At 42.1% G+C, this 13994-nt stretch overlaps 1 protein-coding gene across 1 annotated transcript; it reads right to left on the bottom strand.

Annotated features, from left to right (window-relative positions):
• Nucleotides 1-5387: 5387 nt before the first annotated feature.
• LOC112117400 (olfactory receptor 10A7-like) lies at nucleotides 5388-6371 on the bottom strand. Its single transcript, XM_024215348.2, has one exon. It carries the CDS (start codon nucleotides 6369-6371, stop codon nucleotides 5388-5390), a length of 984 nt encoding a protein of 327 aa, XP_024071116.2.
• Nucleotides 6372-13994: the final 7623 nt, after the last annotated feature.

Raw genomic sequence — 13994 nt, 5'->3', positions numbered from 1 at the left:
TTTCTTCAGGCCTATGATTCCATTCAGTTCTGTTGGGCCTGTTCTCCTCTTAGTTACCCAAGAGTAAATCAGGAATTATGCCCTTGGAGTTAACAGACTGAATCTCTTCTTTCTCACACTGGTATAAATCAGGAGTGGCACCTCCCAAAATAAATTCACCATTTCTGAGACTAATGTAGGACCGAGGAGAATCAGCTTTTGATTCAGGAGGGGTGATTGTTACCTGAAATTCTGATGGACTTGAATGAATCCTGAAAACTGTACCTGGTTTATGTTCAGTAAAATGCCAAGAATATTATTTTGTTCTCTTTCTTTTGATGTGTGTTTCTTTTGTTTGCTTAGCCACTCTCCTTTAAGAACGTCTCTTCTCCAGCAAATTATAAGATCGTGGAGTGCTAGCTCTGTTGCAATAAAGGCTGATAAGACTAATCTGTTTAATCATTATTCTAAGTACTCTAAATCTGTGTATTTAGTTGCATTGACTTTGCGTTGAGTTTGTCTCATGATGAAGGCTAGAGTTAATAATCTAAATTTGGTATCATTTGAGCAAGGGATATACAAGATATAGACCCCGCCCTCCAAACAAAACAGCATTTCAAATGGTTGGCAGATATTACCAAGGTTTTTATGTGCACATCTGGGGGTCAAAACATAACTCTGATCATGCCCGAAATGGTCTCAACCAATCAATTTTTACCGCATCTAGCATGTCACCTACAGTCTCTTTGGTAAAGCAATACTGAAAACATTATTTGAAAAAGAATTAAGCTCTCAGGATAGGCTTGAACCTGAGGTCTATGCAACCAATTGACTAGACTATGCACGTGCAGAAAGATTAGCCAAGGGGCTTGCTAGCTGTCCAGTTTTCATAGGCTAGCTCAAGAGGGCACACTTTTGATGTTGACCTGTGCTGCACACAAGTGGCCTAAGTTCAGAAACTACCCTTGGCAGTGAGCTGAAATTAAACAAGGTATGTTGCTACAATCTGCCTCTCTCAAAGATGTTTGGTTTATTTTTATTTTTGGGGAAACATACTCTGAATACAGCAGAAAATTCAGGTGTCAAACTGTGGTCATAAAGAATATAAATGATATGTGAATGCTTGCAGGCAAAGGAGGATGGGGGAAGTGGAAGGGAAGGCTTTGGAACTGTGGTGAGGACAGGAATCATAGTCAGGGGATAAATGGGATGGGTGCTAGGGGGTTGATGTCAGAGGAAGAGAGTGGGGGAATAGTAAATAAGTGTGGGGAGGTGTTTCTGGGTTTTTCAAACTTTTTTACCCTTCTCGTCTGCATTAGCAAACTGGAAAGGACTTCTTCATCTTGTCCATCTTGGAGATTCCCGGCAATGCAGCACATACAAGTGAGAGCCGTTAGGCATGGGATTCTGGGTAACCATTAGGCAGGGGATCTGTGCCAAAGCAATAAAAATTATTTTTGACAAAGACCTGGAAGTGCTGGGCTCCCACACTCTATCTGTCTAGTTTTTTGGGAGATGAGAGCACTCAGCACCATACAGGATCAGGACATATAAGGTAACTAGATAAATTCATACACATTCTGCTCAGATAACAAGAGAAATATCCACATACAGAGCTTTACTCTGAACAGTCAAACTCTCATTGAGCTCAAAGCAACAAATCACCGCTTTGCACGTAAAAACTCCAACCTCCGGGAACTTCCACCTTGGAAGGTCCTGGAGTCTGGGCTCCAACTTGAGTTCAGAAATATACACTGCAATTAAACAGCCCCACAGCCCAGACCCTGTGAGCCTGAGTCAGCGGGCATGGGCCAGCTGTAGGTTTTTACTTGCAGTGTAGACCTACCCATAAAGTTTTATCCCTTAGGCACATAGGCCCAGATACTGAGCCACCCTTTCCACTACTCCATCAGGGTGAAGGAACTTTAAAGTGATTGTAAATGTAACTGTAGTTAACATGCTCCCAATTCCAGGCCTTTGCAATATCATCAGTCATAAAGTAGTAGGAAAGCGCATTGAGATCAACTGATGAAAACTGTTGTTTAAGAACTAAGTATTATTAGTCAGGGAACTGAGTGCAAATAAAAATCAGGCTCTAAAATATTATTTCGCAGTGTGGAAAAATTTAGGGTTTAATCTTCCCTCATGTTCAGCTGAGGTAGATGAGGAAGAGTAGATTAATAGACTCCAAGGCCAGAGGGGACTGTTGTGATCATCTTTTCTGACCTCCTGTAGAACACAGAACAGACAACTGCCCTGTAGATGAGCAAAAGTTGATTAAGGACCCAATTCAATAGCACAGTTAAGCATGTGTCTGACCTTAACTATTCGATTAGTTCAGTAATCTTCAAGTATGACATGCTTAAAATTAGGCACATGTTTATTTGCCTCCCTGAATTGGGTCCTAAATCTCTGTGTAGTTTTGTGTTCCTAAAATAACAATGGATTAATGATTTGTTCCAATATTCTCAGTTCTTAATATTTGAATGCTCTTACTAAATTGACAGACAGTTCCTTTGAAGGTACTCAGAGTACACTGTTTGTTGACAAGGTAAGTGAAGATGAGTTGAGCTAGAGAAACAAGAAGTCTTATCAAGTGCTACCAGTTCTCATCTTCAGTGATTTGAGATTTACCCTTTCAAGGCCTGATTTGGTGACATTCAAGTCAGTGGGGCCTTTGCCTTTGGATCAAATTTCAGATGATAATTAGAGGGGATTGGAAACTGGGAAAAAATGTATCTGGTTTTTTTACTGATATTTTTTATCCAGCTTTGGAAGGTTTTGACTAGCAAAGTGTATCATGAAACCTAGATTTGAACGTTAATGATACCTAGATAGAATTCAAAATCTGAAGTGTTTTTGTTAGACACATTAGTAAAAGGAATCAACAGATCCCTCTTTAGTTATCTATCTATCGATCTATAAATCTATATATGAAACTGAGGTGCCCAATTTATGATGAATTTCAATAAGATTGGGTGCCTATCTCTCTCATCTCCTACTGGAAATCCCAGTCTACAGTCTTATCATGAGCACTACTTACTTTCTGAAAACATTCTGTAGTATTAATTTAAATGTGCCAATAGAAAGTGTTTGCTAGAATGTCGGTTGAACATGAAGACAAAATCAGCACATTCCTAGTTCCTGTATTGACTCAAAGCCCTGATCCAAAGCCTGTTGACATCTATGAGAATCTTTCCACTGACTTTGGAGGGCTCTGGATGAGCCCCAAATACATAAAAACAACAGAGCATCTGAACAATGACGTAAATTTAAAAAAAAATGACATTGAAATCGATGGGTCCAAGTCAAGGTAAGTGAGAAGAGAATCAGAACCAATAATATTTATGGAAATTGTTTAGCCTCCCTCTACCTATGAATCTCAGTGGGTTAAATTCTCCTCTCAGTTACGCTGCTGTAAATCCAGAGTAATTTCAATGTATTCAACTGTATTCCAGCTGGCAACAGTGTGTGACGAAGTTCCTCCTCTGCCTTGGTGGGTCCTGCACTTTTTGGCAGAATTGCTCACCTCAGAGGTTCACGGCAGCCCTCAGTTTGACCACTTCTGATAGAGGCTCAAACCTGCCATTCACTCAGCTAACCTCATCACTGGCCACCATGGGGGAAAGGGAGAACAATCCTTGCAGTCTCTGTGTCCCACCTAGTGGGTCAGGGACAGGCCAGATCCCTTTCCAAATTAGACCTTTCCTTCTGGTGTTTCTCACAGACCAGGTCAACTCCTCCTGTGTCCGATCAGGAGTTGGGGGAATGTGGGGAACCCGGGCCCACCCTCTACACCAGGTTCCAGCCCAGGGTCCTGTGGATGGTAGCTGTCTACAATGTCCCCTGTATCAGCTGGGTGACAGCAACAACTCCCTGGGCTACTTCCCCATGGCCTTCCCCCAGCACCTTCTCTATCCTCACTGCAGGATCTTCCTCCTGAAGCCTGATCATGCTTGTACTCTTCAGTCCTCCAGCAGCACACCTTCTCACTCTGTCCTCCTTGTGTGCCCCCTCACTAACTGATGGGAGGTCCTTTTTAAACAAGGTGTCCTGATTAGCCTGCCTGTCATAATTGATTCTAGTAAGTTCTTAATTGGCTCCAGGTGTCTTAATTAGCTTGCCTGTCTTAATTGGTTCCTGATTGCTCTAGGGCAGCACCCTGCTCTGGTCACTCAGGGAACAGAAAACTATTCATCCAGTGGCCAGTATATCTGCCTTCTACCAGACTCCTGTACCTCAGTGGTCTGGGTCTGTCACAAGTGTAAATGGGAAATCCTATTAGGTGCCTTTAACCGTCTGCCCAAATGACTTGCTTGGGCTCAAACAGGAAGTCAGTGGTAGAACTAAAGTCGTCTTCAGTTTTCCTGAGCTAAATTTTCGAAAGCTATAAGCAATTTTTGCCGCATTAAGTTTTGGGTGCCCAAATTCTGGCACTTTAAAGAGGCTTGATTTTCAGTGTGTGGGTGTTCAGCACTCTCTGAAAATCAGGGACTTTCTCTGGCACCTCAAGTGGGACATTCAACCACTGGGCCTCCACCTCTTTGATCATCAAACTGTTTTTCTTCCCTTTCACTCCAATAGGATCCTTGCAATATTGTGAAAATAATTAGAGGAGGATGAAGAATGAAAAAAAAATACTTTTAACAATCCATGTTAATTTATTTTGAATGGAATTAAAAACAAAACAAAACCAGGTTTTTTCTATTAACTTTTTATTCAAAACATTTTTCAAACATTTTAATTTACTAGCAATGCTATTATTATTAATGCAAATTTAAATACGGTAAGGTTTTGGTAAGGTTGACAATATTATTATTAAAGTTTGATATAAAACAGCATTGTATGTTTCATGACAAACCAAGAGAAACAAATCAGTAAGGTCAATAACTATTTTGTTGAAAAATATTCCAAACACTTCTAGAGATAACATCAGAGCTCTGCTTGGCACTCATGAGGCTCGGTGGAGTAGTGTGTTCCGTTGTGGATGCTACATTTTAAGAAAGATGTGGCCAAATTGGAAGGAGTCTAGAGGAGAGCAACAAAAATATCAAAGGTTTAGAAAAAGTGACCTAGGAGGAAAGGTTAAAAAAACTGGGCATGTTTCATCATGAGAAAAGAAGACTGAGGGGGAACCTGATAAAAGTTTACAAATATGTTAATGGCTGATATAAGGAAGACATGGATCAATTGTTCACCATGTCCACAGAAGATAGGAGAAGTGATGGGATTAATCTGCAGCAAAGGAAATTCAGGTTTGATATTAGGAAAAGCTTCCTAACTCTCAGGGTAGTTAAACTCTGGAATAGGCTTGATAAGGAGGTTATGGAATGCCCGTCAGTGGAGGTTTTTGAGAACAGGTTGGACAAACACCTGTCAAGGATGGTCAAGGTTTACTTGGTCCTGCCTCAGTGCAGGGGAGCTGGATCTGATGACTTTCTGAGGTGCCTTCCAGCCCAGAAGTAGATTTTTCTGCATGATTTCCTTAGGGCTCCTTTCAGCTTCTCATTTCTCAAGCCATAGACAATGGGGTTCAACATCGGTGTCACAACAGTGTAGAGCAGGGAGAGCAGCTTGTTGCTTTCCACATAAGAGCTGGACTTGGGCTGCAGGTAAACAACACCCCCTGTGCCGAGGAAGAGGGTCACCATGATAAGGTGAGAGGAGCAGGTGGAGAAGGCTTTGTGCTTCCCTTCAGTCGAGGGCATCTTCAGGATGGTGGAGATGATCTGACTGTAGGATACCAGGATCAGGAATGAGGGGACTATGGCCAGTAGAACAATGAGGATGAACAATTCAGTCTCACTCCTGTAGGTACCTGCACAGGCCAGCTTCAGCACAGGAGGGATATCGCAGAAGAAATGGTCAATTTCATTTGGCCCGCAGTAGGGTAAAGTAAACACTAAAGAGACATGCCCTGAGGACACCAGGGAACCTGCAGCCCAGGACACAGCTACCATCTGCAGGCAAAGGCTTCTGCTCATAATAAGCGTGTAGCGCAGGGGGCAGCAAATGGCAATGCATCGGTCGTATGCCATGGCTAGAAGGAGGAAACACTCAGATATACCGAAGGAATGGAAGAAATACACCTGTGCAGCACAGCCCAGAATGGAAATGGCTTTGCTCCCCACCAGTAGGTTGAACAGCATCCTCGGAATGGTGACCGAAGCATAGCAGATCTCCAGGAAGGAGAGGTTTCTCAGGAAGAAATACATGGGGGTGTGGAGGGCAGCATCCACCAGCGTGATGAAAATAATTAGGCTGTTACCCAGTAGGATCACCATGTAAGCAGCACCCACCCCTACAAAGAGCCAGCCCTGCAGCACATCAGGAACATGAGAAAACCCGAGCAGAATGAACTCCATTACAGAGGTCTGATTTTTGACTGACATGGAATTTCTTGTGCCTGGCTTTCCTCTCACATACATGAAGGCCTAGAAGGATTCATTGGTAAATATTGGTAAATGTTAATTTCACCAGACACACATAAACCAACAAAAACATATTTCCATTGATAATAACTGAAATTTACAGATAGTCAGACAAAGAAAAATGTTGCTTGAGAACTTATTAGAGTTTGACTGAAGGATATTTACCTTATATATTTTGGCATGTGATGTTGACAATTTGTGTTTTAACAGTTATCATGCTTTAAATTGTTTGAATCTCAACATCGACTGTAATTAAATAATTATTGTCTGACCCCTATCTCCCTAATTTCCCACAACTGTGAAAATTTCAATTGAAAAAAATTATTACAAATATACCTTGATATTATCCGTTGAAATTATAAAAAATTAAAAATCAAATTCTGCCACTACGTTGGGATTTGAACTTGCTGAAGTGAAAGCAGAGTCAGGCTCATTATTTATCAGTTGTATTCCATCAGTGCCCACAATTTGCTAGATACCTTCCACAAGACATTGTATGAGTTTCAAGATAAGGTCATATTTTGGGTCTGAATCATTCTTAGGGATCTACTGTTCAAACACTCACATCTAAAAGGGAAATGAGAAGAGAAAAGACAAGTGAAGGGGTCAAAGCACGACATAGAGTAACATGCAGGAAAATATTCACCACGGCTGCAAAAGGGCACATCTCCTGGATTCTGCCTTCTTCTGCTGTGTTCCCTAGATACTGGACCCAATTTCCTTCTTATTACCCAGGTGTAAATGCAGAATAGTGCCTTTAAAGTAAACTATCTTGATCCACTTCTCAGGACTCACACTAGCATAACTTCCTGGACCTCACTGAATTCAGAAGGAAATAAGGTTCAAATATTTAACAGTGAGGGTAATTAAGCATTGGAACAAATTACTGAGGGATGTGGTGGATTCTCCAAGCAAAATCTTTAAATCAAGACTGGACGCCTTTCTAAAATATATGTTCTAGCTAAGCCGGAATTTGTGGACTCAGTACAGGGTGAAATTTAGGGCTCGTTGAAACATTTGGAATGACACTGTGGAGAATGCGGGGTTTTTTCTAATACTTTTAATGAACAATATGTGTGATGGAGTTTACCCACCCATGTATTGCTATCCACTGTGCATGAAATGAAGGGGTCAATTTCTCCTAGGAGAGAAGGGAATAAGGCATGGCTGAGTGTCAGGTATGACATCTGGGATTGGGGCTGTTTACATTATCAAGGACTGAATGGAATGGATACCTATGCCTGGAGTCTCCTGGAGAGACAATAGAAGACCCAATAGCCAGATATTAATGCTTAAGCCAAGGGGGGTTGAACTTGTGAACACAACAGAAGCAGCAACTGGCAACAAAGACACTGCAGGTGTCATTTGGTTGTATTAAGAACTCCCACAGACAGAGAAAGACAAGGAGACAGAGGCTAAAAATGGACTCGAGAAATGTCTGGAAAGCTAGCCAAAGGATTCTGCTGCTCTGGACCTTGACTTAAACTTTACTTTACCACAGTAACCCAGTTTCTCAAGTGCAGTATTCCATTTGACTAATAAATACCACCTAGACTTGAAAAGTCTGTCTGGTGTCACTGCAGATACTTCCTAGGTGCACTGCCCCTCTAAAGTCTCAAACCAGGAGTCTGAACTAAGTTGGACTTGCTATTGAGAGCACACAGGGAGAAATGGGAGTGGTAAAGCTAGCTGACCCAGTCTCAGAGTCATGAGAGCTCACTCTAGTAAAAAGTAAAGTCTTGGGACTGGTCAAAAGTAGAGGGACTTCAAGAGAGACTATTTAAAAGCTGGGGCATAACACACAGCCTCTAAATCATTGACAGAAATATTTTCCCATTTGAAAATAAGGTTTCACCAAAATCTAAAATCTCCAGGGGAAAAAATCTATTTCTGCAGAATTTTCCAGGAAAGAAAGAAAAAGAAAACATTTTATTTTGGTTCACAATGTCAAAATGTTTCATTTCAGAATCTTGTCATTCTGCAAACACTATTTGGCATATCAATTTTTTGTCCTGAATCAGGATGAAAACAAATGCTGAACTATTGGAATTTCCTATAGGATGGCAATGACATTTTTCATCAGCTCTATTGAAATTCATTGGCCTGTGCTGTACAGGAGGTTGGAGTAGATGATCACAATGGTCCCTTTTGACCTGAAACTCTATGAATCCATGAATTTACTCTGGATTTATTCCTGAGTAACCAAGTGCAGACTTTGGCTCCATTGGCCAACTATTTTATGGCTCTGATTTCTTTTCAATTGATTAAAAAAAGCTCAGATTTTCCTCTCTGCTATATTAGAGTGAAATCAAGCTGACTTAAGGAGTATGATACTACTCAGCCCTAGACCTTGTCTATGCTAGAAAAATTATGTCAGCATGACTAGGTTGCCCAGGTGTTTGAAAAATCCACATCTCTGAGTGGGGCAGTTAAGCTGACCTAAGTCCCTCTGTACACAGTGCTGTGTTGATGGAAGAATTCTTCTGTTGACCTAGCTACCACTTCTCGGGGAAGTAGATTACCTCCTCTGACAAGAGAACCTCTCCTGTCAGAGTATGTAGTGTCTACACTGACACAGTACAGTGGCACAGATGAGGTGCTGCGGCTCTGTCGCGGTAGCGTTTCAAGTGTAGACAAGCCATTAGCAAGAGTAGCAGAAACAGGCTCAGAGTAATTCCACTGTAGTCAGTGAAATGAATCTAGATTTATACTAGAGTAAACAGAGATTTGTTCTGGGTGAAATTTTCAAACCGAAGTGAATTAGAAACACAAATACCATTGGGAGTCAATAGGACTCATGCTTATAATTGCTTAGGTACATTTGATCACCCACCATCAATGTGTGAAACAACTGCATTGTTTGATTTCTGTAAATACACCCATCTTTTAACCCTAGTCCCTGTAGAACCAACAGTATGGCTAAATTCTTCTCTCAGACATATTGGTGTGAACCAGAAGTAACTCCACTGACGTCAATGAGGGTGATTCTCTATCCTCTTTTATATCCTGCTGTAAATCAGGGATAACTCAACCGGAGTCAGTGGGGTTTGATTTTCCTCTGACTCACTCAAGAGTAAATCAGGAGTAACTCCACTGAAGTCACTAGACCTGATTCTGCTCTCATTGTCCTGAGTTCAATCAGAAATCAATTGATCTCAATCTATTCTCTTGCACTGCAGTGTAAATCGTGAGTCCTATTTTACTGTCACTCACCGCAATTTAAATCAGGGGTTGCTCCATTGAATTCAGTGGGTACTAACTAATCTCCTCTCACTTACCAAAGCATAAATCAGGAGTATCTCTATAGTGGAATCAGGCTCAGTTATATATCATGTAATTTTCATTTTGTTTTCCCACTGAAATAGTTTCACACCTTCTCATATCATCCCCAGTACATTTACATTTCTGGATAATGTATCAGAAAAATAACATCAAATACAAGAGTCTCACCTCCATCTGGAATGTGCTTTGTTCTCTTTGGTGGTTGCTAAATAATATCTGAAAGTGCTGAAGCTGCAAGAGCATTTATGTTTTGTTGATCTGCTTGAGATCTCTCCTTTTATAATCCCTTTAATCCCAGTGCTGATATGCCATAACATTTAAAAGGTGTTTTTGTCTTTTTCTCACACAACAATAGAACACTGTACCTATGGTGCATGTGTAACCCACATATCTCCTGGGTGTGGTGCTCTGTCCCAACTAGTGGAACTGAGACTACTTAGAGAAATTAATGAGTCTGCTACAGCCTTAGCTAAGGTCCTTGTAGCTTTTAGCTCATGCAGTAGAGGTTCATACACTAAGCTCCAGAGGGCCCAGGTTTGATCCCACCAGTCGACGATTGGGGTCTGTTGGTGTTACACATGGGATCTGTGTAAAGATGGTCCATTATTTTCATCTAAACTTTTTGGGTTTTGTTTTGTTTACAGAAAATAGGTTTTCTTCCAAAATAATAAATTTAAATAAAAACTTCTGTTAAAAAAAATCAGGTTTGCATAAATATTTTTTTTTTATTTAAAACCAAAACTTTTAATGGATTTTCTGAACAGTATAAATGTTTGACCTTTTATGACATTTTTTTTATTGCAAACTGAATATTCTTTCATGAGATTTTTTTTTAAAAAGCCATAAAATGAGCTGTTGACTACAGAAAGATAGATTTTAAAGGATTATAAGTGATATCAAACAGATCAAAGCAGATTACCTAGAAATAAACGAAACTGCAATCTCAGTATTATACAGTATTATACAAACTGGATCGGATTTGAGTCAAGCTGTGCCTCACCCATTTAGATAGTACAAGCAGGTTTTAGCTTCCTTACTCAGGCATGGCTTTCTTCTCTCCTGCCTGGGACCCCCTTCCACGGTTCAATCTTTGTGCCTCCAGTGTTTCCAGGTGTTTTTTGTAGGAGAGTGAGGCCTCTCTTTTATAGCTTCTTCCATGTGGAGGAAACTTCTTTGTTTCATGCCAAGTCCCCCCGCAGCACAGTCTGTGGAAAACCACAGATACCAAGATGGAGTTCAGTATCATGTGGTCTAGTTACATACCCTTGCATGATTCACTGAGTCATGGCAGGGGCCATTACCCATTGCTTACATGCTCCCTCTGGGAGGCTTTGTATACAAATCCTGAGATAGTCCTTGTGAGTGTGTATTCCCCTTGATGGGGCCTTTAACACTGTTTAGCTTCCCCACTGTTGTAACTGAAAGGCTAGTTGTGGGTGTTCCCAACTCATAACATATTTCAGTGACACACACACATAGTAAAACTTCATATACAATGATAGCACATACATTCCAACAGGATATTAATGTTCAACAGATCAAGACTTTTAGAATGATACCTCACAAGGAAGACTTTGTACAAAACATAATAATTACATCACTGTGATGAATATAGGGTGCTTTGGAGTGCAGAGTGTCACACCATCATTAACCCAAAGTATTTACCTGTGCATCTGTGTGGCGTGTATGTGCTACAGGCCCTGTCATTAATGGTGGGTCCACATACATATAGGCTAGGCATTCATGATATAGCATTAGGGTTGTCAACTTTGTAATATTTAAAAACCAGATGCTCCAGCAGGAGTGCTTGAACCTCCTCCACCCCCCCGAAGCATTGCCACTTCCCCACAGGCACTGCCCCTGCCCCACCCCTTCCCCAAAGCCCCATCCCCTGTTCGCTCCTCTTCCATCCTTTCCCGATTGCTCACTGCTCTTCCCCTTCTCCCCACCACCGCGCTCCCCAGGTTGGGAGGGATTCGCCTGTGGAGCCGGGTCTGGGAGCTTCAGCCACCCAGTGCAGGTAGGAGGTGGCTCAGGCTGAGTAAGGGTTGGCACGGGTGATGACCAGGCAGCTCCCTCCCTCCCCTGCCTGCAGTAACCAGACTTTGGGTGTCTGGTCAGTAGATCTGACTGGACACTATCAGGTCCCCTTAAAGTCCAGTCGAAAACCAGGCACCTGGCCACCCTAAGAAGTTTTCATACTGTAACTTCACAGTTTCAACCAGAATTCCTAAGTTATATAGACTGTGACAGACCCAGACCAGTGGGGTACAGGAGTCTGGTAGTGGGCAAATATACTGGTCACTGGATGAGTAGTTTTCTGTTCCCTGAGTGACCAGAGAAGGGGCTGCACTAGAGTAATCAGGAACCTGCTAGAACCAGTTAAGGCAGGCAGGCTAATTAGGACACTTGGAGCCAATAAAGAAGAAGCTGCTAGAATCACTTAAGGCAGGATAATCAGGGCACCTGGGTTTTAAAAGGAGCTCACTTCAGTTTGTGGTGCTAGTGTGAGGAGCTGGGAGCAAGAGGCGCAAGGAGCTGAGAGTGAGAGGGTGTGCTGCTGGAGGACTGAGGAGCACAAGCGTTATCAGACACCAGGAGGAAGGTCCTGTGGTGAGAATAAGGAAGGTGTTTGGAGGAGGCCATGGGGAAATAGGCCACGGAGTTGTAGCTGTCATGCAGCTGTTACAGGAGGCACTATAGACAGCTGCAGTCCACAGGGCCCTGGGCTGGAACCTGGAGTAGAGGGCGGGCCCGGGTTCCCCACAAACCTCCCAATTGACCTGGACTGTGGGTTCTTCCAGAGGGGAAGGTCTCTGGGCTGTTCCCCAACCCACATGGTGAATCTCTGAGGCATGAAAATCCGCCAATAAGCGCAGGACCCACCAAGATAGAAGAGGAACTTTGTCACAAGACATAGTGCCATTTCATCACAGGGCTACCTTTAATTAGTTTGGCTTGGGCAAGCTGATGTGTGATGGTTGTGTAACAAAACAACATGAGTCAAAATCCATCTCTGAGTTAAACTCTCAGAAGTCAGTGGACTTTTCTTGTACACTGAAACAGAGCACTAGTTACATGCCATGAAGGGGATTTTCAAAGGAAGCTAAAAGTTGAAAATCTTATTCAAGAAGATATTTCTCCTGTAATGCAGAATTAATTTCTAATATCTAACATTATCAATATTTATTAATGAGATTATTTATGGTTCCCATCAGCATTTCATATGTATGAATCAGTTTATTCTCAAAAAAACAGGTGAGGTTGGGAGTTGTTTTTTATCCCCATTTTACAGGTTGGGAATTGAGGCACACCCACATTAGGGGCCAGATTTGGAAAGGTATTTAGGTGCTCAGTGGGATTTTCAAAAGAATCTAGGAGCCTAAAACTCATCCATTTCAATGGATATTAGGTACTTCTGAAAATCGCACCCGGTACTTAAATACCTTTAAAAATATGGCCCTAAGTGACTTTCCTAAGATCATAAGAAGTCCGTGGCAGAGACAGGAACAAACTCTAGAGCTACTGAATCCCCGTCCACTGACTGAACCACAAATTTATTCTTTTCTCTCTAGATTACAGCTGGCTGAAACGTGGAATTTCTGGTTCTCAAGAAATTTAGTTATTTCTAAATTTGTGTTTGCTTGGAATTGGGAGGAAAACAAATGGGGTTCCTGGCACATGAGCAGACCACATGGCAAGGATGCCTTGCAGCTGCAGACTCTAGACCCCAGGAGGGCCCCCTGGCCTGGAGCAGACCACATTGCAGAGCTGCCCTGGAGCCGCACACCCTACAATACTAGGTTCCCTGACCCTGAGGCATATCACTGTGTTTCATCAGACAATTTCTGACTAGCTTAGGCTTCCTTTCTATGCCACCTGGAAGTATTCCACAGATCACTAATGCATGGATGCAGATTGAGACTTGTGGGTTGATGGCAAAATTGTCCTTGTGCATGTAACCCACTCCCACTCAGTGTGATGCTCTGTCCCCCTTAAGTTGTGGTTGGGACACATACAGAAGTTGAAGAGTCTGCTCTAGCTTTGCGTAATAAAGCTGGCTATTTTAGCTCCTGTAGAGGATGCTCATGCTTTAATACCGGAAGGTCCCAGGATCATTCTCAACTCAGGGGGTCTGTGTTACATACATCTGAAATGTGGGCTGACACATTCTTTTTGAGGAGTTGTCTGTCTCCATGCAGAACCACTGTTCCAAAACATTGTCCTGTCTAGTTTTAATTGAGTGCAGAATCACCCTTCCTTCCCCTGGGGAAAACTGTCCTTCACCTCTACCAAACGGAA

This window comes from Terrapene carolina, unplaced genomic scaffold (genome assembly GCF_002925995.2).
Source record: "Terrapene carolina triunguis isolate 2854851 unplaced genomic scaffold, T_m_triunguis-2.0 Scaffold233, whole genome shotgun sequence".
Classification (NCBI taxonomy): domain Eukaryota; kingdom Metazoa; phylum Chordata; order Testudines; family Emydidae; genus Terrapene; species Terrapene triunguis.
This window is presented reverse-complemented; position numbering and strand designations above follow the sequence as displayed.